The sequence below is a fragment of the Brassica rapa genome, chromosome A10 (genome assembly GCF_000309985.2).
Source record: "Brassica rapa cultivar Chiifu-401-42 chromosome A10, CAAS_Brap_v3.01, whole genome shotgun sequence".
NCBI classification, from domain to species: domain Eukaryota; kingdom Viridiplantae; phylum Streptophyta; class Magnoliopsida; order Brassicales; family Brassicaceae; genus Brassica; species Brassica rapa.
In genome coordinates, this window is record NC_024804.2 from 19,757,627 (window position 1) to 19,781,462 (window position 23,836).

Here is a 23,836-nt window from a genome sequence, read left to right on the forward strand (position 1 = left end):
TCGTTCTCGGTATGTGGGTTTCTTCACTCTTTTTGTCGATTAGTACTTTGTTTTGTATAGCGTTAAACATGTGATATAATGATTAGAAATATATACTATAGATATCGACAACCGTAAAAACTTATTTAGAAAAAAATAGTGTTAATATACAATAAATTCTAATATAAAGGTGGTTGATAAAAAAAATGTAACGTCTCGACTATTATTATCATCAGTGGATTCTCGTGTTCGTTCTCGGTATATGGATTTTATTCTTTTTTATGTTTAATACATTGTTTTGTAATTCGTTAAACAGGTGATATAACAATTATAAATATACGCAACATAGATATCGACAGCCATAAAAACATCTTTGCAAAAGGTTAGTGATAGTATATAAGAAATTTTTATAGAAAAGTGGTTGACAAAGAGAATGTAACGTCTCAATTATCATTATCAGTGGATTCTCGTGTTTTTGTTCTCAGTATGTGGATTCCATTCTTATTTGATGGTTGGTAGCTTATTTTGTATTACATTAAACATGTGATACAACGACTAGAAATGTGTAAAAATGGATATACAGTTATTAAAATTAATATTTTTATAAGTTATATCTTATTTAAAGATGCAAACAAATGAAAAGAATTGATGGATACATCATGTTTATATAATTTAGGATTTAAAAAAAAAGTCTGCTCAAAGTGTCAAAATAATAGTATATATTTAGTGAAACTAAACATTTTTCTTCTTACTACTCTTTCTGCCTATCTTCTCTAATCGTTTCTTTTTCTTTCTTTCTTTTAGGTCGTCCTTAATTGGTAATATTAAGGTTATCTGATTCTAACGATGGCGATTGATGAAAGATAACAATCAAACATTTTGTAATTGACATGGAAGGTCTCATCAACTCAGTATAGCCAGATATTTTGTCGACAACAATTGCTGATTGATTTAATATTAGTTAAGCATAAAATATTACTGCACTAAAACTCAGGCACATAGAATAGGAATAACGTGCAAAAGAGGATACTGATGTTATTTAAAGTAAGCTTTTCTTTTAGCTGTACAATATCTTTTCTTTTTTTCTGCCCCAAGTTTTATTCCTTTTCGTTTATATTGTTTCCTACAAATAAGTGTTTTTTTAACATCTCGAATGAGTGTTAATAGCTGGATTTTAACAAGTTTAAGTACTAATAGATAATGATGTATACCTTGACTTTAACATTACATATAATTTAGCTAATTTTTCAATACGTTACTCTAACCTTGCTTCGATAGTTTCGCTCAAAATAATTAAGAAAAAACTTGCTTTAGTCAGATGTTTAACAAGCATACCATAGTATTGGGTTTACTAAAACGGATTTATAATAATAAATGCATGTTCAGTTAGATTTATGTTTTAGTTGAAGTAGTAAGTACATTAACTTATCAATATCAGAAAATTATTTATGTATATATATTTCTAAGAAAATGGAAATAAGATACTAGAATTTCAGCTAATAAGTGAATGCATGCATATATAAGGAAAATACGATTTATACCTGATTTTCAGTGCCTAAACTAATACTCCAATATCGTAATAAAATCTTAGTTACTATCTACCAATATGTATCAAGATTTAAACACATACTAATATTTACAACCATAGTTAGACAGAAGTTGATGCCAAAATAATAAGGTTTTATTTATTTTCAAAAAAAAACTGCTGACGAACAAACATAATTAAATACATAATTCATCACAAAGTGATCTTTCTCAACCAAAAAAAAATTCATCAAAAAATGATTATTTTTATTTACTAAAAATAATGATAAAAATACATACTACAAGATAAAAGAAAAGGATTAAACAGCTAACTAAAAACCGAATTAAACGGAATGTACCGCTAGACAAGACATATTTGTTATCCGATTTAGCCAACATAGAACATATTAATTGCGATTTGCGAACATTGACTCTTTCAATATAAATAGTCAAAAGTTAACTGAATAACATAAAAACGGAGGACACTTATATCCTATTTTAATTGTTCGTTTTGCTTTCTGTAAAAACTAGGCAAACGCCCTGAAGAAAAAATCTTTAATATTGAAGAAGCATACTATAAATGCATGAATCTAAGCTGACGATTATATCGTAAATAAAATGATATTTTACTGTTTAAAGTACATTTTCGCAAATATTTTACAGGCACAATATTATAATTATCTTTCCACGAATGGAATTGATTAATTGAACGTACGTGGTCGTCGAACGAAACGTAGAAAGCCCTTGAGGCGCTTGTTTGTCTCGTTTTTCACGTGGAAAGATTCTTTGACTAATTTTTATACTGATTAGTCTGATAATTAGTTTCCTAAGTTTTAATTTCAAAAGCATTCGGGGTTCCCATTTACAACACACTTCAACGTTTGTCTATGAGAAGTTTAAAAGGAATTATGGACTATAAACAATATATATATATATTGGGCTTTGTTAGGTAGTTTATAAAACAGAAATTAGCCCATTGTTTGATTTTATCAAAGCTTTTCTTAACTGAAATTCTGAATTGAAACCGAACGAGTCTAGAAGGATAATAGCAATGACTAGTCCGTTTGTGAATTTCGATTTTCTAATGAAATTTAAAGCCTGATGTTCGTCCGACTAAACAATCAATATCATAAAAAATAAAATAATTGCTAATATTTGTCTCATTACTATTTGGCATATTACTTTTTTTTTTGTCACTCGAACTACTTACAAAAATTGATTATTTTTAAATGTATCTAATTTAATTAAATGAATAACCACGTTCTCTTTGTATATAACAAAGTCAGTTACGTTTTTATAACTATCAGATGTTATTGGTGAAGTGTTCAATTGAGGTGCAAAACTAGGTAGAGTGTTATGGGTGCATGTGCACGTGTACCCAGTATATTTTAAGGATTTAACGTTTTATATTAGAAAAGTAAAATGTAAGTGGCTAAATTGGTTATGATGCATCTATAGTTTTCCAAAATCTTAGGTTCAATACTTTTTACTCTCCTTTTATAAATAATTTTGCACCCAGTTAAAAAGAAGTATAGCTTCGCCCCTGGTTGAATTAGGAGATCTAGAAACATTTTGATGCTCGAATAAAGAACAAAAAATGAGTTTACCTTGACAGACATTGCGTAAGTTATTTTATTGATTTGATTCTTATATCATATAACTTTAATTCATAGTTTGACATAATGTTTTTGACAATGACCATAGGATTACTTGTTGTCTATGGGAAAAGTTTGTTGAAAGCATTCAAGCTAATTGCCAAGAAGCTGGTGAAAGAATGGTTATATGCCGATTATGTTTTGCTAAAATCGATACCTATCGAAGTAATCCTATATTATCCCTTATCATAACATACTATCCTATATTTGTATAGACTTTTAAGACAAAACCAATGTTAAGGGTCTTACCTGATGGTTTAGATTGTTGCTATTTTCTTCAGATTTTTTTAAAAACGGTGGTCCAGCTTATCGAGTGGAATTTCTTCTCCAACAAACAGCTTATACGAACATCTTTTGCAGAAGTCGCACTCTCAAGTCAGGTAAGAATGGATTTGAGCTGATTACTTTCAGAACCTGAGAAGATATCTCATGTATTTTAAGGATTTGTTGTCAGATTCATTTTTCGGAAAACAAATATCATTATAGTTCAAAGAAATAAAAAAAATTAACAACTGGTTCTAGATCTACCATGGAAGGTTATTTTCAGGAGCTATGTCGAGTAATACATCTCAGTTTTGAAAGACCATCAATGAAGGTAACTCGATTCATCTTCCACCATCTTCCACTGACAAGCTTCTCAGAAGTAATCAGCTTTGTTTTTTTTTAATTAACGTAAATTATGTTTTTAATATTTAATGGTCAATAAGAAGATACGATTTTGACCATTAAGAAGATACGATTTTGACCAGTGTTGGGTAAAAAGGTCAAAACGCATAGGCCCATTAAATTTAAATTGAAAGAAAAAAGCCCAATAAAAATATGTACAAACCGACTTTCAATAATATATGAAATCAAACAAAAAAAGCAACTAAACATTGAACCAACAAAGCCCAATACAAATACTATTAAACCCTTTTTCAGAAAATTTTAAATAAGATATAATCATATTTTTATTTATGTTTTGATAAAAAAACTAGGTCCTTAAATTTTTTTCTAATTTTTTTTCTTGACACTACACTTACAAATTAAAATATTGTTTCTACACCACATTTAAATACAATATATGTTTTATAACTTTCTTATATCCAATTTGATTTAATAAAATATATACATACATTGTAAATAAATGTTATCCATAAATTAATATTGAGAAGTTATAATATATCAATATATATGTTTTCGTTCAAATAGGGTAACTTGATTAATAAATAGTATTTATGTTGGTTATTGAGAAATCAAATATAATAAATATTTGTAGATATATAATTTTTATTTTTAAATTTGTATATTCATTTAATTTTTGGTTTGTTTCGGTTCATTTCGGTTTTATTCTTTAAGAAGATATAAGATTCAGTTATTTATGAATTAGGTTCATGTTTGGTATCGTTTTTTTTGTTCCAGAAATATTTGTCCAAACCTATACAATATCTTATATAGAAATTCATATAATTTTTTATTCATTCTAAAAATAAATCCGTGCTTTTAAAACATTGATCAAAAACTAGTATAATTTTAAAACTAAAACTGATGGTTTGTGCTTTGTTCTAATTTTTTTTTTATTAAAACCAAATTACCACATCTTGTAAGTTTGGTTTTGTAAGGTTTTATAAAGTTTATATTCTTCTTCTAAGTTTGTTTTAAATCAATTTAACCAAAAAAGATTCAACACGTTTTTATGGTATGACATTTAATAGTGCTTACTTGCTTCAATGCTACATTTGGCTTAATTACCATATGTTATCAAGGAAGTTCAATGGATCATTTTTGTAAAAGGCTTTAGTTTTAGACATACTCCTATTATTTAACCCATATCGAATTCAAAACCCGACCCGATTGTAATTGTATAAACGACAAGTTTCCGCGTGCTAGCCATTAATGAATGTGACGGATCTCTTCCTAACTCAATAGTTCCACTTTAGTCCCTAATATTTGTAATAAATCCTTATTTACACCATAGAAATTGGAAAAGATATCTGTGATACGATAAATTTTTTGTTTGTTGCTCCTTTAATTTAAATAGATTGAATTTGACACCCACATAAATAGTTTATATCCGTAGGCCCCAAAAACAAGAATCACAAGTCACGAATCATTATTATGAGATTCTTTTGCTCTGTTTAAATTTCTCTTGACTATTATAAATCTAATTTGTTTACATGTCAACATTCTAGTGATGGAAACACGATTTTTCTATTGATTAAAGTAAAGCAATGATTATGTGACAGTAAAAATAGCTAATCATCTCATAAACTACTTTTTTATACTCTCTCCATTTGTTCTTAGATTACGTTCTACACTTTTCACATAAAACAAAATAGTTTGTAAAATTTCTTTACTATCTCCATTCATTAATTGACTTAAAGAATAAGTAAGTTGAATTTATTAACTAAAAAAATAGTAAAAAGGATAAAAAAAAGTTGTTATCATTATATTTTTCCTAGTTTTCTGGTATATTAGAACAAAATATCAATTCCAAAACGTCTTTTTTTTAAAACGAAGGGAGAGAGTAATAAACACAATCTTTATGGGTACATTTACAAAGATTTTGAGACTTGCATACTTAATTATGAGATACGAAAATAAACATGGTTATTCATGAAGTTGTTAACTTTGTTAATTTAATCATTATTAGCACAATTAGTTACAAACGTGGCATTTTGTTTTTTTGTATTTGTATTTTGTCTTCGCTCCAACAAGTAACAATCCACTTAACTCCTTTGCTTCCAGTATTGACGAGTTCAACGTCAAACAAACAAGTTAAGTCAAAAAAAAAGTGACAATTATAAAAGTTTGAGGCAGAAAACGTAATAATCTTAAATCTAAAGACCTAAAAAATAAAAAGATTAAAAAGGCAATTATAGGATTCTTTCACACGAACTAAAACTAGCTCATCATCAGTATCTCTCTCTCTCTCTTCCCACAGTTTCCTGCTGTAACCTCTCTCTCTCCATGTGGCCATAGTCTTCACTGCATCTTCCTCGCTCTCCTCTCTCTTTTTTTCCGCCAGATTTTTCTCTGATTCACATCCTTTCCTCCGAATGATCGGTAAGATTCTTCTCTTCCCCCCACTGTTACGAGCTTCCTCTGTGTGGATCTTACTATTCCCTACCGACAATTCCAATTCGAATCACGCGTCTTCAGTGATTGTCTTCTTCTTCCCTTTTCTAGTTTTGTTTGTTGCTAATTTGATGCTGAAATGGCTTAAGTAGCGAGACCTTGAGCTAGAGATTTTATGTAAAAAGAGTTATTTAGCTAGTTTTCCCCAAATTTGCTTGCGTAAGAGCTGTTTTCTTGATGTTTCTGTAACGACCCCGCTGCTGTGGGCCTCCTACGTCCGTTTACTCAGCCTGTGGGCCTCACTTCGTGAGACGGTCAGTGTGTTAATTTTCCAAAGGCTCGAAAGTCGTGTTTACTGTATGACTTTCGAGACTTCGGAAAATTAATGCACTGCACCACCCGTCGCCGAAATGGGCCCACGGGCGAGTGAACGGACATGGGAGGCCCATTAGCTGCTGTGGGTGATTGTTCTTTGCAATTTACTATCTGTTGTCATGTGTTTGATTGATTCTGCACTTCCTTACTTGTTTTGGCTAGTAGATTGCTTCCTTAATGTTTGTTAATTTGTATTGGTTTTGGTCTATTGGCAACGCACCAGGTTGAGAGAAGATGGTTTCAGAGACTTGGTTTCGTAATCTGTGGAAATTCCCAAAGAAGCAACACGAAGGCCATAAAGAGAAGGAGGTGCTCGGAGTATTAGCCTTCGAAGTCGCGAGCTTACTCTCCAAACTCGTTCATCTATGGCAGTCTCTGAGCGACAAGAACGTCGCCAGGCTTAGGGACGAGATAACACGTTCCACTGGTATCAAGAAGCTAGTTTCGGAAGACGACGACTTCGTCGTGAGGCTAATACGCGACGAGATGATGGAGAGCGTCGAGAATGTAGCGAAAGCTGTTGCTAGGCTCGCTAGCAAATGTAACGATCCTAAGCTGAAGAGCTTTGAGAGTTGTTTCGGGGAGATGATGGTGACGGGAGCTGACCCGTACGGGTGGCAGTTTGGGTGGAAGAAGATGGATAGCAAAGTGAAGAGGATGGAGCGTTTTATTTCGTCTAACGCGAGTCTTTACCAGGAGACTGAGATTTTAGCGGATCTTGAACAGAGTTTCAGGAGGATGCTGACTAGCGAATCTGCAACCGATAATCTATTGGAGTGGCAGAGGAAAGTCGCGTGGAAAAGACATGAGGTGAAGACTCTCCAGGACGCGTCGCTTTGGAACCGTACTTATGACTATACGGTTCTTCTCTTGGTTAGATCGGTTTTCACAGTCTTGACTAGGACTAAACATGTTTTTGGGATTAGTTACAGAGTAGAGGCTAGCGATGTTAGCTCTGCGGATTCTGATTTCATTGGTCGTAGCCAATCGGTTTCTACTATTTTGACACAAATGTCTCATCAAGCCGAGAGTACTGGTCCTCCTAGATTTGCTTCTGGTCCTCTTGGGAGATTCACCGGTCCAGCGTCAGGCTCAGCTGCTACGAGGTCAACGAAGATGGGTGACTTCCTCTCAGGTTCTCTCAGCACTGAGTCTCCTAAGTCTGGTCCTCTTGTTGCAGAGAAGAACAAACGTTTTAAGTTTTACTCGGGTCAGCTCGGGAAGATCACCTCCAAGTCAAGACCACTTCTCGGAATGGGCAAACATAACAAGAAGATGGGGCAGACTCAGACTCCTGAAAGGCCTTCAGTTTCCTCAGCCAAAAAGCAAACCAAATCCAACCGGTTAACACAGGTTGGCCCGTTTAAAGGCTGCATGGTGTCTCAAGACGCTGTTAATCCTCTCAGCACTAGGACACAGAACGGAGCTAGGAGTAGTAGTGGTGAGCATCATCATCATCATGAAAACTTGACGTTTCCTTCTCGGCCCAAGCTGTCAGACGCTGCTCCTAACACTCTTGGCGCCGCCTGCTTAGCGCTACACTATGCCAACGTCATCATCGTGATAGAGAGATTCGTTGCATCTCCTCACTTGATAGGCGACGATGCGAGAGACGACCTTTACAGCATGTTACCGGCGAGCGTGAGAACGTCGCTGAGAGAGAGGCTAAAGCCCTACTCGAAAAACTTGAGCTCTTCCACGGTATACGATCCAGGACTAGCGAAAGACTGGACAGACGCAATGGCGGGGATCCTGGAATGGCTTGGTCCGTTAGCTCACAACATGATAAAATGGCAGTCGGAGAGGAGTTACGAGCACCAGAGCTTGGTTTCGAGGACGCACATAGTTCTTGCGCAAACCCTTTTCTTTGCGAACCAGCAGAAAACAGAAACCATCATTACTGAGCTTCTCGTTGGGCTTAACTACGTCTGGAGATTTGGGAGAGAACTTAACGCTAAAGCTCTTCAAGAGTGTACCACTAGTAAAACCCTTGAGAAATGTTTGGACACAGACAAGAAGTGAATCTCTCCAAGACTACATTATTGAACACTCACTCCCGGGAAGACCAAACCGTGGGGACGCAGCTTGGACCAAACCCAAAAACGAATAGCTGTGACATTGGTCGATTACCACGAGAGGTATAATGATGTGAGCTCCTCTTTCCTTTTCTATTCTGCTTGGTGGATTGCGAATTCTTGACTTGTAGTAGGTAAGGTTGTATATTGTTTCTACGATTTTATTTGTGGTTGAGATGCATACTACTACTGCATATACGTATGTGCAAAGGTTGTTTTTTGATTTTATGTAAAATCCGATACAGCAGAATCCTTAAACTTCGGGTTTTCAATTTCCGATTTGTTGAAGTTGTCTGTATTATATCATCATTCGTGCTTGGTGTTTTCTCTTTCGGTCACAGTTTATTCGTATGTGATTGTGGGTTTGTGGAAACCGCACTTGCATAGTTGGCCAACTTGAAATGTCCAAATCTCAACATTCAGCATACGTTTAGCCAAAAAAAAAAAAAAATCATTCAGCATACCTATACCATTTAATATACTTTATTTGAGTATTTTAGCACATAATGCAATTTCATTTGACTTTATATCATAAATATACAAGTTCAAATTCAGTTTATTGCAATTCATTTGGGATATTATAATAATGGATTTGAATGATTAATTTATTAGTTAGATTTGTATAGTCTTTTTATATTAACTTAATAATAGAGTTTACAAAAGCCAAATAAATACCCAAAATTACACACTAAGGGCATGATTAACTCCGATCTCTTAGTCGTGGTTCTTAATTCATGATTTGACATTTTTTTTGTTTTTTTTATATATTTTTCGGCTAAAAGACGGTTCTTATATCTCTAATTTAATAGACGGTTCTTAGCTTTTTTTAATTATTCGAAACTAAGAATCTAATTAGAGACCGGGGTTAATCATCCACTTTATATCAGCCAGCTGTCATAATTGATATTTAAGATAAATAAAAATCAATATATAAAGTTATAATTTAAAAAAACTAACAAAAATCATAAATAGGTAAGAAAGATTAATAAACAAATAAAAAGTTAAAAAAAAAAAAACGCAAACGTTTCCCGTAACTACGTCGTATTTGGGAAAGTCGTGGCGAAAAGGCAGCGTGAAGAATCCCATTATTGTCTGTCACCGTTGAGCGGCAGGTGAAAGGAAGCCTTAAGCCTCATCACCGTCTCCGTTTCATTCCGATGACGGCGCCGTTAAATTCCCCTAGGCGATTACGATCGCTGCGATATTCGTCGGAGAAGATGGAAGGCACCGGGAGCTGGGACGTGATTGAATGGAGTAAACTCGATGTAATGCTCTCTCTCTCTCTCCCTTGTGACAATTCTTAGCTTCTCTCTCGCGTAACCGAATTGAGCAAGAAAGATGAGAACATCGTTATTGTTAGGGTTAATCGATTGAAGCCTAATGATTTTTACATTTACTATTATTCTCTGGTTTTGTTTGGAGCATCAGCCAGCTTCTTGGTCAAGCTCTTTTTCAAACTTGGATTGCTTGCTGGAATCTGAGAGGATCACCTTCGAGGTATGTCCTTTGTTTTTTTATCAAAATTGGATTCATTTGAAATTGGGAATTTTATATTCCTGTATAATGATAAGAATGCTTCAGTCAGGTTCTGGAAAATTAGCAATAGATAAAGCTATTATGTTTGCCTATTTATTAAAGTTCTTTTTGATTTCAGTGTTGTGGAGTTATCCTTGTTAACACCCACGAGGCGGGGACCCTCTTGCTGACTAACTTCCGTATTCTGTTTCTGGTATGACTTGTCTTTCTTCTTTGTGTTGACCCCTTGTAATGTTATTGCCGTTATGAATTGAAGGATCTATTCCTTGTTTTTCTGTGTGAAGACTGAAGGAACCAGAAAGCTTGTTCCGCTTGGTACAATTCCACTGGTGGCTATCGAGAAGTTTAGCAAAATGGTATGTTTTGTTATCTTATCTTTGGAGGAAGACAGCATTGTTTAATTGCTTTTTGTGAAGTTAGGCTCTGGATTTTAATTTCTATGTAAGTCATTGGTGTTGTATTTAGGTGCTGAAAGGTCAATCAAACAGACATCACTCCGACAAGAATCCACCAAAACGTCTTTTACAAGTCACTGGTACGTTTCCGTGTTGCCATTTGTTTCTTACATGACAGTAATGTTGGTTGAAGGGATATTGTTACCGTTTTATCTATTACCTGCAGTCTGTTACTTTGAGTTTACTTATTGTGAATGATGTGCATTTTGCAGGCAAAGACATGAGGATAACTGTTTATGGTTTTCGACCTGGAACCAAGCAGGTCAAAATTTGTGACTTTGTTCATGTTATCCTGCCTTCTTCATTGCTCCTTGAAGCTTATATGATTCTATTGGCATACTTTTGCAGAGACGTGCTGTGGTTGATGCAATATTGAAGTGTAGCAACCCAGAGAGAGTGTGGGATCTTTATGCTTTTTCATGTGGGCCTTCCAATTTCGGTAACAAAAACCCAAAGGAAAGATTGCTTAATGAATATTTTCGGCTTCTCGGGAAAAGTTCACTAAAAGCGTCAAAGAATATGATTGAAGATGGTTCATTCACACTGTCCAATGACTATTGGCGGATAACTAACTTGAACTCGAATTATGACTTGTGTCAGACCTATCCGTTTGCTTTGATGGTTCCAAAATCAATTAGGTAGGATATGAAAAAAAAATTTAATTTGGTCTCTGCCAGACTTTGAGAGCTTCTGTGTTCGTGTTTGAGACCGGCACAGAATTTTCTCTTCAGTAACTTGGCATACCACTCTTTCTTTTTCTTCTCTCTTTTTTTTGGGTTTAAACTGTAGTATAGACATGAATAAATTATTGCATGTTTTATGTCAGTGATGAAGAGCTAATCCAGGCGTCTACTTTCCGGGCAAAATGTCGCTTGCCCGTGATCTCGTGGTGTCATCCGGGTAGAAATGCTCCTGTTTTGGTACTTCCATTTGAATTTCGTTGGCATAGCTTCCTTATTTACATATTAGTTTTTGAAATTTATTGCAGGAAGTGGAGCTGTGATTGCTCGCTCATCACAACCTTTAGTTGGTCTGATGATGAACATGAGGAGGTATATAGAAGCTTAGTTCTGCACGATAATTTAATTTCTTATTTTATCAAAGTGCTTGAAGTGGTGCATTCTGAAGTTTTGATATATTTGCCCCATTTTCAACAGTAACTTTGATGAGAAACTTGTTGCTTCATTCTGCACTCAGTTGGCTGGTCACGAGGGAGCACAACGGTGAGCTTCCTATGGTTTTTCTCATTTGGATTTAGTGATCCCTTTTTATCATCTTTAGTACCATGACACTTCCATGTGCTTGCCTTTCTTGCGTGTTTTTTTGTTTACTGAAAGAGAGTGCTAGTAAACAAAGAATCGCATATGCATATACCCTGGAGATGACCACTCATTGTTGGCCCCATTAGACGTGGCATTATTTTCTGAAATATATAGAAAGGTCTATATGGGTAGAATACAAATATATTCTGTTGGTTCATATCTTCAATACGGATGAACGTTGATACTTTGTAATAAAAAACATGCACTAACGCTCGTTTTGTTTTTATGCCATAGCAAGCTTTATATCGCAGATGCAAGACCTAGGAAAAATGCATTAGCAAATGGGGCAATGGGAGGAGGCTCAGAATCATCTTCAAATTATTTGCAATCCGAAGTCTGTACATAACCTAAGTGGTTTGAAGCTCAATATTTTGTCTTCTGAAACTGCTTATTTTTACTGACAGTGTTTCTCTTCAGATTGTGTTCTTTGGGATTGACAACATACATGCAATGAGAGAGAGCTTTTCCCGCCTTAGGGATTATTTAGATATGCACGGTACAACATCATCCGATGGGACATCGTCATTCTTGGTAAGTATTGAATTCCAGGAGACTCTGTATTGTTAGTTGGCAACAATTTTGTAAGCAGGCAAGTAGGATATGCTTCTATTGTGTTAAGCTTAAAGCATGTGGACATGATGTTACATCAAATTTCGAGTGAACTTCCTCTTCCGTTGCTAAAGGTTATCTATTTTTGTGAAATCTATAGAGACATGGTGGCTGGACTTGGAGTGGAGGTAATCTCAGTAGTATGTCTGCGTCAGTATCCTTACTTGGAGAAAGTGGTTGGTTGAGCCACATCCAGAGCATCTTAGCTGGTGTGGCATGGATTGCTGCACGTGTTGCGATGGAGTCAGCATCAGTTCTTGTGCACTGCAGGTTAGCTATCTTAAGGCCACATCACCACTTAACTGTTTTATTAGGCGATACCAATGTTTGTGTTAAGACTGAACAACTCAGCTGGTTTAAGAAAACAAATCAATTTTTTTTTTTTTGAACGACAGAAAACAAATCAATTATCATCTGTAAAATCATGCAATTTACTTTTCTCAGTAAAACTGCTCTTATATCTTGACTTGTGATGTCAATGTACAGTGATGGCTGGGACAGAACAACTCAGCTGGTTTCTCTTGCATGCTTACTGCTTGATCCATACTACAGAACATTTGCTGGGTTTCAGGTATTCATCATGCTATAGTTTTGAATTTTGTGTTAATGTTATCGTTGTGACTGAATTTACGTAAATTCTTATCGATTTCAAGTTTAGATGCTACCACTTCAGATGTTCTTACCAGCTAACTAATTACATAAACTACACCTATTAGATTTTTGTTTGCTAACGAAGTCTTTCTACTATTTTGAATTGACATCAGGCTCTTGTCGAAAAGGATTGGTTAGCATTCGGTCACCCGTTTTCAGATCGTATAGGAATGACTAACGTTTGTGGATCTGGTAATTTTGAATCACCAATTCAGACTTCTTCTGCCAGAAGCTACCCTTCATCTCCAATGCCGCAAACTTCAGGATCAGCAGCTGCTCAACCTTCTAGCTCTTCACATGGGCTGAACAATTATTCTCCTATATTTTTGCAGGTAGGCAGCTCTTATGTGCAAATGATCTATTCTTTTTTGGTGTGGCAGATCTACCAACAATATTTGAGTATGCTCACGTTTATGGTTATTGGTATGTTTGCAGTGGGTTGATTGCGTTTCGCAGCTAATGCGGATGTATCCTTGTGCTTTCGAGTTTTCTCCGGTATGTATATAGACTCTGCAGATGTCTGAAAGTTTCATGGTGAGATTTTATACTAAAGCTATTCTCTACCCTTCAATATTTTTTGTTTCAGACTTTCCTGGTAGATTTCATGGACTGCTTGCTTTCATGTCGTTTTGGGAACTTTTTGTGCAATAGGTAACCCTCTGGTTCGAAACCATCTTCGGTAGCTTAGTTGTAAAGTTAGAAGTTTATTACATCAGTTGAAAAGTTATGTGGTTGAATAGGAAGTGATCGTGCTTTCTTGATGATTGCAGTGAAAAAGAGAGGCAGGAGTGTGGAATTTCTGAAGCTTGTGGATGCATGTGGTCTTACTTGACTGATTTGCGTTCCTGCAGTGGAACTTCGCATTCCCATTGTAATCCAATTTACGATCCTTCAAGATATGATGGTCCATTATTACCTCCTGCAGCTGCTCTAGCACCGACTCTCTGGCCCCAGTTCCATCTTCGGTGGGCTTGCCCTGTGGAACCGATCGCTGCAGAAACCGAGGTCCAGTGTAGAGCCATGACCGTTAAGTACTCAGAAATGAAGAAGGTAACACATCCTTCTTAACCTGTTCTAGACCAAAATGGAGTTCTTTTCTTGCTTCTTAACCTGGCCGGTTTATTATTGTCTGCTAACTTGTTTGGGTCTCGATTGCTTCTTGTGTGTCGCATAAAACAAAATTGGAACAGGAGAAAGAAGAAGCAGAAAGGAAGGTAGATGCATTGTCGTCTACAGTAGAGTCACTGAGAGAAGAGCTGCTTAACGAAAGAAATAAAAGTCTTGCAGCTAGAGAATCAGCAAAGAGAGCTATCGAAGAGCGTGCAGTCATATCACGGGTCGTGCAGTCACTCGGCTGCAAGGTTAATGTCGCAAAGAACGGAGAATGCACAGTTGAAGTAGGAGACGGGCCACAGAAATGTTCTCACTCAATTCCCACAAAACAATCCGAGGACAGTAAAACAGATGTCTCAGAATCTGTCTCATCAGTGAGTGAACAAAAAGTTTGTCAAGCATTGTGTCCGTTGCTTGCAAGAGGAGAAGGAACGTGTCGCTGGCCTGACGCGGGTTGTTGTGCTCAGATCGGGAGCCAGTTAGTTGGGCTAAAAGCAAACTTTGAAGCATTTGATAAACTCTCCATATACGACAGCTATTTCACAGCTGAATGAGAGAGTGTGTCTCACCAGATATCATCGAGGACTTGTGTGTATGTTTTTTGACAGAGTAAAAGCATAGCAACAGCAAAGAGGATCATAACCATCAATAAACCCGAGAGCATTTTGGAGTGTGGAGGAGCATCTCGGGAACTAACTTCGTGTATAGCAAATGCGATCATGGTCTCAACGACCTCTGGCTTCATTGTGAAAGTTAGATTATCTGATTGTTGTTTTGTTTGGTTGATACTTGATAGTGACTTGAGGATTGATGTTAAAAGTAAATTATCTTACTGAGGATGATAGAGTTGATTATATGGTTTAGTTCATGAACTTTTGAAAAACTTGGACTTATTTTTCCAGTTGATTTTTCGTCGTTTCTATCTAACAATCTAGTGGTGGACAAATGAATATCTTCGAATGTCTGAGCTTGTAGCTATGGACAACGACAAGGCCATGCGTCACATGATCGCAGTTTCGTCTAAAAGTTAAATTTGCCAACACATAAACAATCGTTTTCTATAAAGCAAACAAATATTTTATTGTACTTAAAAAATCAAGTATTAAATTCGTCACAGATTGGAGTTAAAGACTTGACATATTTTTCTCGTTAGTTAGTAGTATATATCATATCATAAGTCACAACCAGTCGAAATAAATCGGTGGTTATCTCAATTGATAGGAAGGTCTTAGGTAGGGTGTTTGTGTATCTTATACTGTCAAAGTTTGAGAACAACTTAACTACGTAAGAAGTGGAATATGGAAACATTTAATAAAATATAATAAACTGACCCAAATAAGATAAGGTTAGTAAATCAAAGCATGAAACTGATCATGCATGGTCCATAAATGTCGCATGAGACTGATCACTGATAGATGACTGCTTTCTACTACCTACTTGCTTTTTATCTCAAAAACTGGAAAAGTTATTTTATTGTGCGTCCAAATTCAAACTTGAACCAACGTAGAACATATGTAAGTTTTAATCTTAGTCACCAAACGTAGTTATTACGTTGGTTGGGTCGGTGTCTGCAAAATTATGAGAGTTTTTGTATCATTTAATTTTGGGTTTTAGAAAGATGATCAATCGATAAATTAATTTATTCTAGTGGTTAACTAAAAGATGACACAACACCACATTCGAATTTATTTGATGATACACGTGTGTTGCCATTAACACACAACACAACCAACAAATGAGATAGAGAGACCATGGTGCGAATTCTTTGCTTGTGGTTTCATTTATCAATATTTGGTTTTGTTTATGACTTTATGAATATTCCACGTTCCATACTTCTAAAATTTTTTTTTTAGTAAAATGTTAAATTTTATACCAATTTTAAAATTTTTGACAGAAATTACAAACAAAGAGAACAGAGTAACCAAAATCTAAAAACTAAGACTAAGTAACAATAGAAACCAAAAGATGGACATAATCGACAAGAACACATGTAAGCAGTCTAGAAAATTCAACATGTAGAAACACCGATTCCAAACTTAAAACTCGGACATTTGTGTTGTTGCCACAGATCTAAAGTCCTCATCATCGTTGCCACGAACACCACCATCCAAGGCCGCCCTCAAAACCTCGAACACGGGTAAGAGCCTACAGTTTCTCCGAAGACTAACACAAAAACGAATGTCCATCCATACTTCTAAAGTTAGTCCTCGTTTCATTAATTAAAATAAACATTAAATAACATATGTGAAAGATGCCTTGAACCATTGCATACAAAAAGGATAAATGAAAAACTATATGATATATATGGAGAGTACGTTGATAGGTGATACTTCTTACAAAAACGGAAACTATTTTCAAAATGTAAAACAAATCAACTCTATGAAACAATCAATCTATTTAGCAAATCTCTCGTTTTATAATTATTTTTAAATATGCTCAAACTTTTTTCGTGGAAACAACTTTAATTTTGATTGTATCTATCTATAAATAGTAAAGTAGTTGGTACAGGAGTTATAGTTCCACAAAATTAATTTCAAACAAGAGCTCCCCATATCACTCTCTCTCTATAAAAAGCCGTACATGTCCTACAACTTCTGACACAACTTAAGAAACAAAACAAGAAAACACAAATACACTTTCTATGGAGCTCTTTTCACTCCCTTCTCTGTTCCTTATCTCCACTCTACTCGTCTTATACATCTCCAAGTATGTTCTCAACAAAAGAAACCAACGAAACTGTTTCATGCTTCACTACGAGTGCTACAAAGGCAAAGACGAGAGAAAACTCGACACCGAGACTTGTGCCAAGATCGTTCAACGAAACAAGAACTTAGGTCTCGAAGAGTACAGGTTTCTTCTCCGCACAATGGTTAGTTCCGGTATAGGAGAAGAAACGTACGGCCCAAGAAACGTCCTTGAAGGTAGAGAAGCCTCTCCTACACTCCTCGACGCCCACTCCGAGATGGACGAGATCATGTTCGACACCCTCGACAAGCTTTTCCACAAGACAAAGGGTTTAGTCTCTCCTTCAGACATAGACATTCTCGTCGTCAACGTCTCTCTCTTCGCTCCATCTCCTTCTTTAACCTCGAGAGTCATCAACAGATACAAGATGCGTGAAGACATCAAGTCCTACAACCTCTCGGGGCTAGGGTGTAGCGCGAGCGTTATATCGATAGATATAGTGCAACGCATCTTCGAGACTCGAGAGAACTCGTTTGCACTCGTTGTTAGCACCGAGACGATGGGTCCTCATTGGTATTGCGGTAAAGATAGGTCAATGATGCTATCAAACTGTCTCTTCCGTGCTGGAGGAAGCTCTGTTCTCTTAACCAACGCACCACGGTTCAAGAACATGGCTCTGATGAAGCTTGTGACTGCCGTCAGAGCCCATGTGGGCTCTGACGACGAGGCCTACTCGTGCTGCATACAGATGGAAGACAAAGATGGTCACCCAGGGTTTCTCTTAACCAAGTACCTCCAAAAAGCAGCTGCTCGAGCCCTAACCCTAAACCTAAAAGTCCTTCTTCCTAGAGTCTTGCCACTCAAGGAACTGATCCGGTATGCGATAGTCCGCGCTTTTAAAGGAATAACCACCACAAAAGGAGAGTCCAGAAGCTCGGGAATAGGTCTAGACCTGAAAACAGGTCTAGACCATTTTTGTATTCACCCTGGAGGAAGAGCGATTATCGAAGGTGTCGGGAAAAGCTTGGGGCTCACGGAATTCGATATCGAGCCAGCGAGAATGGCGCTTCATAGGTTTGGGAATACATCTTCAGGTGGTTTGTGGTATGTTCTTGGTTACATGGAAGCTAAGAAGAGGCTGAAGAAAGGTGACAAGATATTAATGATGAGTATGGGAGCTGGATTCGAGTCTAACAACTGTGTTTGGAAGGTTCTTAAGGATCTTGACGATAAGAATGTTTGGGAAGATTCTATAGATCGATATCCTGAAATGTCGAAGATTCCTAATCCGTTCTTGGAGAAGTATAATTGGATCAATGATGATACCATGAGCTTTGTTCGTGTTTGAGTCATCCCAAGCCCAAGTAAGCATAGATAAGAAGAAAAATTAAGATGGAGACCTTTTTTCAAAATATAATTTATGAGTAGTCATAAGAAATGTTTCTTTTTCAGGTGTTATTGTTACTAAATTTGGGTTATTTAGAATGATTAGAGCATTTCCAATGTAAAACTCTATTTTTTCTTTCAAAATAGAGTAAAAGTATTATGGAGTGAAAATACTTTGATCCTATTCCATTTCTCATTCTATAAAAAAATAAATTACTCTTTTATGGCGTGAAAAATGGTGTGGAATGAAGCATTTTCTATTTTATATTCACTTTTACTTCATTTAAAAGAAAAATAGAGTTAGGTTGGAGATGCCCTTAGACCGACACGTTGCTATAGTGGATGATTGATTGTTTTCCTTTTTTTTTCCCAGTTTGAACTGAAAATAAAATGTAATAATCACAGTTATTATTATCTTTTGTATACAAATTGGTTGAAGATTTGACTGGCGACCAGTTGGTATAGTGTATTTTAATTTCTTAAGCTGTTTGCATTTACTTTTTGACAAAAGTGAAGCATTGTGTCTAACCCATTTATGAACTGAGAGTGAGCAATAAATTTCATGTGTGTCCCAGATAGTAACTGATAGACAATGTCGTCTATGCTATCTACACATATATGGATTGCTGTGTCAAACTCCCCCTGTCATTTTCTTTGAATGCTTTCAGTTTTGTTGTTAGCTTGTGGAAATGTGGAGCCTTGCATAAAAATAGAAACTTGTGGTGGTCCTATGATTTTGCAAGATTAAGGGGAAAGTGAGGAAAGACAATTGTATGGTTGCTATTATATAAAACATATTTTAGAAGAAAATGTTCCGTGACAACAAAAAAGACTAGAAAAGCTCTCAGGCCCGACTCCCTAGGCATGGAGCTCCGCCGTTCCAGATCTGACGCCAAGACCTCCTTTTTCTGAAGAATCTGTCCTCCTCCTCCATGGTGTTGATGGTGAAGGCCCCTCCTCCGTCGCGGTGCCGACCTCCTCCCGATCCCCCACCATCTAAGCTTCTTTTGGTAGGATTTGAAACTCTCACTTCCATCATCCCACCTGAACCACCAGATCCTCCAGACTTGTTCTTCGTCTTTATTCATCGTCTTCGGCCTTTGGCCTCGTTCTCTAGCGACTTTAGCGTCTCTCTCGGAACACTTACCCAAACTTGGGATTTCAAGTCTCCTCTTTCAGATCTAGCGATTAATTCCATTGGCAGTGCTGCTTCTCCTAGACCATCGTACCTCTCCAACAAGCCTTGTGAAGGTATTGTCTATGTACCTCTTTGGAACAAATCGTTTTTGAGGAAAATTCATTGTGATGTCTGCCAGTTGAAACCCTATTTACCTCAGTGTGAGGATGTTACTCTCTCTTTAACTCTTAGGATGAGATCTAGTTTACCTCTGTATGAGGATGATGAACTCCCTGTTAACACTCTGCTACCTCGTTATGAGGATGTTCTCGTTGGTTTGAGTGGCATTGTTACAGGAGACTTTGTGTTGAAGAAGGTTATCTCAGATGCAGAAACTATGACCTCACTAGCTCTTTTTTCAGCAATCTTTGATACTGACCTTTTGGCCATGCTGGCCCTTGAGACTTTAATGTCTCTCCTTTGTGAAATTGTCTGGAACTGTCAAGATGCAAAAGATGTTTCTCTAGTGTTGGTGAGATCTTCACTCATGGTTGGAGCTTTGATGATTTGCTCAGTTCTTCTCAAGGCTAAGGAATTAAGCCTCCTTAGATTTCATATATTCTCAGACTCTCAAGTTTTCATATCTACCCTGCGCTTAAGGTCTGGTTTGAAAGAGATTGCAGGTGTTCTCCATGACGGTAGAAGCCTTGCTACTCTCTTCAATCCTCTATCTTTTAGCTTCATTCCTTGTATTGATTATGTTCAGGTTGTTTCTTTGGCAAAGGCTAGCCTTGAATGTATGATTGTTAAAAACTTTGTGTTTTAAGTTATTTGAATGAAAGAAATAGTTGACAAAAAAAAAAGAAGAAAATGTTCCAAGATTCTAGTTAGATCAATGTGTCTTGTTACATTACACTACTTATATGATTATATCTTATTTTATAGTATTTAAAATTTATTTAATTTACAACTGACAAGTTCGTAGTTACAAAACTGACATATGACTCTGTTTACTATTATCTGATTTGAATTGAAGTTTTGATTTTATAGAGCTGTAATGTTACGGTAATGAATCGAGCTTGTTCAGTTCTGATCTTTAAAAGGAAATAAACACAAAGAAAATGCAGAAACAACAGAAACTACTTGTCTCAGCGATTCTGAAGAGTCTCGATTGCCTTTTTCCACACCAAAGCTCTCTGTTTCACGTCTTCAAATGACAAAACCTTCTTTGGCTGCATGCACAATTCAAAAATTTAAGTTTCAGACATCTTGTTGGTAGAGAGACTAGAGAAGACAAAACCTAAGGAAATGATGTCTACCGTGCAAATCTTGAAATGAGAAGGGCTAGTGACTACAACGTTGAGGTCATTCGAGTTATCAGACCAGATGATGTTCCCTTTCACAACTAGCTTCGACGGGTCAACATAGATTAGCTTGGGTTTGTTGGTTAGTATTAGCTGCACCTTCTTGCTCGTTATTTTCTGAAGCTTCTTCACTGCTGATATCATCAGGACCGATTCTCCCGGCTCCAGAAACTGTTGCCTGTTATAACAAAACGTTCACACAAATAAAAACTTGTCAGGTTTTCAAGAAAACAATGGGATAAGAAAGTTTGAATGTGCCCACCATCTCGAATCAAAAGAGTCTATTGAAGCAAGCCGTGTTATGGAACCCGATGATGATTCAGAAGGTGTAGAAGGAGCACTGTGCCCATCGTTATGTGCAGCTGAAGAATCTCCAATATGAGTCGGGTTCCATGGAGAAGAACCATGAGCGTCTTCCCTCTCCGGAGATGCTGTTTGAGACTGCAAGCCAGGTAAAAAGTAACCAAATCAACAAACAAACAAACAAAACGATAATAGTAACGAGCATCAGAAGCCTACCGCAGGATCTGGGGCTAGTTTTGGAGGAGTCTGAGACCTTAGATTCTTCCAGTCAATTCCCATAAAGAAAGGATGACTCTTAAGGGCAGCATAGCCTTCTGACCCTGCACCTGGTCTTCTGCTTGGATCAGTATCCTGAGAGAGAGAACACAACAGTATAAAAGAGTTGCTGCCTTATCATTTGACTGGTGATGACAGCGGCTTTTGATAGTATCTTACCAGCAACCGGTCAATGAGGTCTCTTGCTGCATCTGAGAAATGACTAGGGAACTTTATATCTCTGGCTATAATTCTTTGAAAAATCAGCCATTCACTTGCGTCTTTGAATGGAGAAGTCCCTGAAAGCATTTGGTAGATAGTGCAGCCCAGAGCCCAGAGATCATTTCTGTTTGAAAAGTGTTCCACAGAGTAAGGGACATTGTAATCCACAAAAAAAAAAGAAAAAGGCAAATTAACTCTAACCCAAAAGTTGCTGGAGATGAGTTGAGAACTTCAGGAGGAACATAAGCAGCAGTTCCGACAAAAGTGCACGCCTTATCGTCTGTATACGTCACCAGTTAAACCAGAATCTGACAATAACTGTCTGATAAGACCATAAGCCCATAAATATTAGAAAAGATCATGGACAGGGTCATATTACCAGAAGCAGCATTAGGAAGCACTGTGATCCTGCTATCTTGCATCGGCTTCACACTTCCAAAATCCGCAATCTTGATGTGCCCATCTGAAGTCAGCAACAGATTCTCCGGCTACCATTTGAAGTAAAAAAAAGAAAAAACACTTAAGCATTGTAGAGGCCATAAAGAGAGAAGATAGTGGAGTTTACCTTGATATCACGATGTATGAGTCCCATACTATGTATATACTCAAGAGCATCCACAACTTGTGCACTGTAGAACCTAGCTTCTTCCTCAGATAGCCTACCTTTCTGCACAACAACACACATAAATAACCAATCATGGTAATGTCTAAACCCAATAATTTATTTTTCTGAAGCTTTGGGGCCGAAGCCATAATCCCCAGCTCGAAAATACAGTTTGTCCCAGCGGTCACTCGAACTGGGGATCTCTGACACAATAGCCATGGTCATTTCTATTTGAGCTAACGACCTCTGGTTAAACCCAATAGTTATCAAAAGACCATGAAGGTTGTGAGGATCAGTCTTACTCTAGTAATTTGGTCGAAAAGCTCGCCACCCTCGCAAGATTCAAGTGCCATATCTACACATATTGAGAAGACATAAGTTACAGAGAGTTTTGTCTAAAGCAAGGACAAATGAACTGAAATAGAAGAGATACGAACATAGAGAGAAGGAGTCTTGAAAAGTGAAGAAGAGTTTGATGATTCCCGGATGATCAAGCTGATCAAGAACAATCCTCTCGAGCTTCACATAAGCTGTTTTGTTCTCCTTGGTGATAAACTTTTTGTCCATAATCTTTAACGCATACACAGTTCCACTTTCCTTCTTCTTTGCCCTAACAACCTGATTTAAAAAAAAAAGCACTCAAAACGTGGCTAAAGAGATCAAATTTAAATAAAAGTTTGCATTTTGAAGAAACGAATCAATTCAAATATTCAATTAATAACCTTAGAGTAAGAGCCAACGCCGTAGATCTTGCCGAGCTGGAAGTCCTGGATGGTGAAATTCTCTTGGGGAGCTTTGAAGGAGAAGCTCTTGCTTCTCGAGACACTTCCGCCATTGCCTTGAAGGACAAGCTTTGAATCGAATTCCTTCTCCATTGCCAACATTCCCCCCCCTCTCTCTCTCTTCTACCTCTCGATACGACGACACATAATCGATTTCACAATCGAACAGAAACAAAATCAGAGAACCGTTGGATCTGTTGTACAGTGGTGGGTTCCGATTTCGAAATTTGTATCGAATAAAAGCGAACAACTCTCGATTGAAGGGAAAAAGAAAAGTAAGAGAGAGAGAGAGAGAGTATTGGGAAGAGCAGAGAGAGAAATGAGGGAAAAACTGATGGAGGAGAGAGAAATGTTGTGTGTCACACTTCCTTCTTCTCCTTCTTCAACTTCTTCTTTTAAACTTCTTCTCCTATTAAAATAGTATTTATTTGCAGTAATTTTACTGCTCTCACTCATTACAAGCCTATGTTTCGTTTCTGGATGTTTTGTAAGCCCTGACATCATCCCATTATCTTGCATCATTATCAATTTTTTTTTAAGTAAAATGTGAGAAAGTTAATATTTTCTCTTATGTTGGGCTTAAAAATGATTCGGCCCACTAGCCCACTACAAGTAGAATCCGTCCTTTATCTAAAGCCCACCCATCTTTGATGAGACTATGGTCTAAGAGCAACATTATTGGTGGGATGAAGAGAGAGAGGGAGAGAGTCCCTTATTTTATTTTTTTTTTTTTTTTTTTTTTGTTTAGTCATTAAAGAGTAAGGAAC

General features: G+C 36.7%; 4 protein-coding genes across 4 annotated transcripts; 3 read left to right on the forward strand and 1 right to left on the reverse strand.

The window, feature by feature from the left end:
- The first annotated feature begins 6,000 nt into the window (after positions 1–6,000).
- LOC103847279 lies at positions 6,001–8,974 on the forward strand. The gene is made up of 2 exons (XM_033281900.1): positions 6,001–6,203; positions 6,814–8,974. The coding sequence occupies exon 2, from the start codon at positions 6,825–6,827 to the stop codon at positions 8,610–8,612; it is 1,788 nt and encodes a 595-aa protein (XP_033137791.1). The 5' UTR covers positions 6,001–6,203; positions 6,814–6,824; the 3' UTR covers positions 8,613–8,974.
- Positions 8,975–9,247: 273 nt separating this feature from the next.
- On the forward strand, positions 9,248–15,225 carry LOC103847280 (phosphatidylinositol-3-phosphatase myotubularin-2). The gene is made up of 19 exons (XM_009124337.3): positions 9,248–9,930; positions 10,094–10,162; positions 10,320–10,394; positions 10,486–10,557; positions 10,667–10,736; positions 10,869–10,918; positions 11,005–11,294; positions 11,483–11,556; positions 11,645–11,708; positions 11,814–11,879; positions 12,213–12,312; positions 12,396–12,509; positions 12,688–12,857; positions 13,074–13,158; positions 13,352–13,570; positions 13,674–13,733; positions 13,825–13,889; positions 14,009–14,288; positions 14,429–15,225. Exons 1-19 carry the CDS (start codon positions 9,823–9,825, stop codon positions 14,903–14,905), a joined length of 2,508 nt encoding a protein of 835 aa, XP_009122585.1. The 5' UTR covers positions 9,248–9,822; the 3' UTR covers positions 14,906–15,225.
- A 279-nt stretch (positions 15,226–15,504) lies between these two features.
- Positions 15,505–20,402, forward strand: LOC103847281 (3-ketoacyl-CoA synthase 19). The gene has a single exon (XM_009124339.3). The coding sequence runs from the start codon at positions 16,993–16,995 to the stop codon at positions 18,382–18,384; it is 1,392 nt and encodes a 463-aa protein (XP_009122587.1). The 5' UTR covers positions 15,505–16,992; the 3' UTR covers positions 18,385–20,402.
- Positions 20,403–20,560: 158 nt separating this feature from the next.
- LOC103847282 (3-phosphoinositide-dependent protein kinase 1) lies at positions 20,561–23,531 on the reverse strand. Its single transcript, XM_009124340.2, has 11 exons — positions 23,010–23,531; positions 22,725–22,905; positions 22,590–22,642; positions 22,249–22,350; positions 22,063–22,171; positions 21,885–21,963; positions 21,642–21,807; positions 21,423–21,557; positions 21,166–21,344; positions 20,859–21,081; positions 20,561–20,771 (listed from the first exon to the last, which is right to left on the reverse strand). The coding sequence occupies exons 1-11, from the start codon at positions 23,169–23,171 to the stop codon at positions 20,688–20,690; spliced, it is 1,473 nt and encodes a 490-aa protein (XP_009122588.1). The 5' UTR covers positions 23,172–23,531; the 3' UTR covers positions 20,561–20,687.
- Positions 23,532–23,836: the final 305 nt, after the last annotated feature.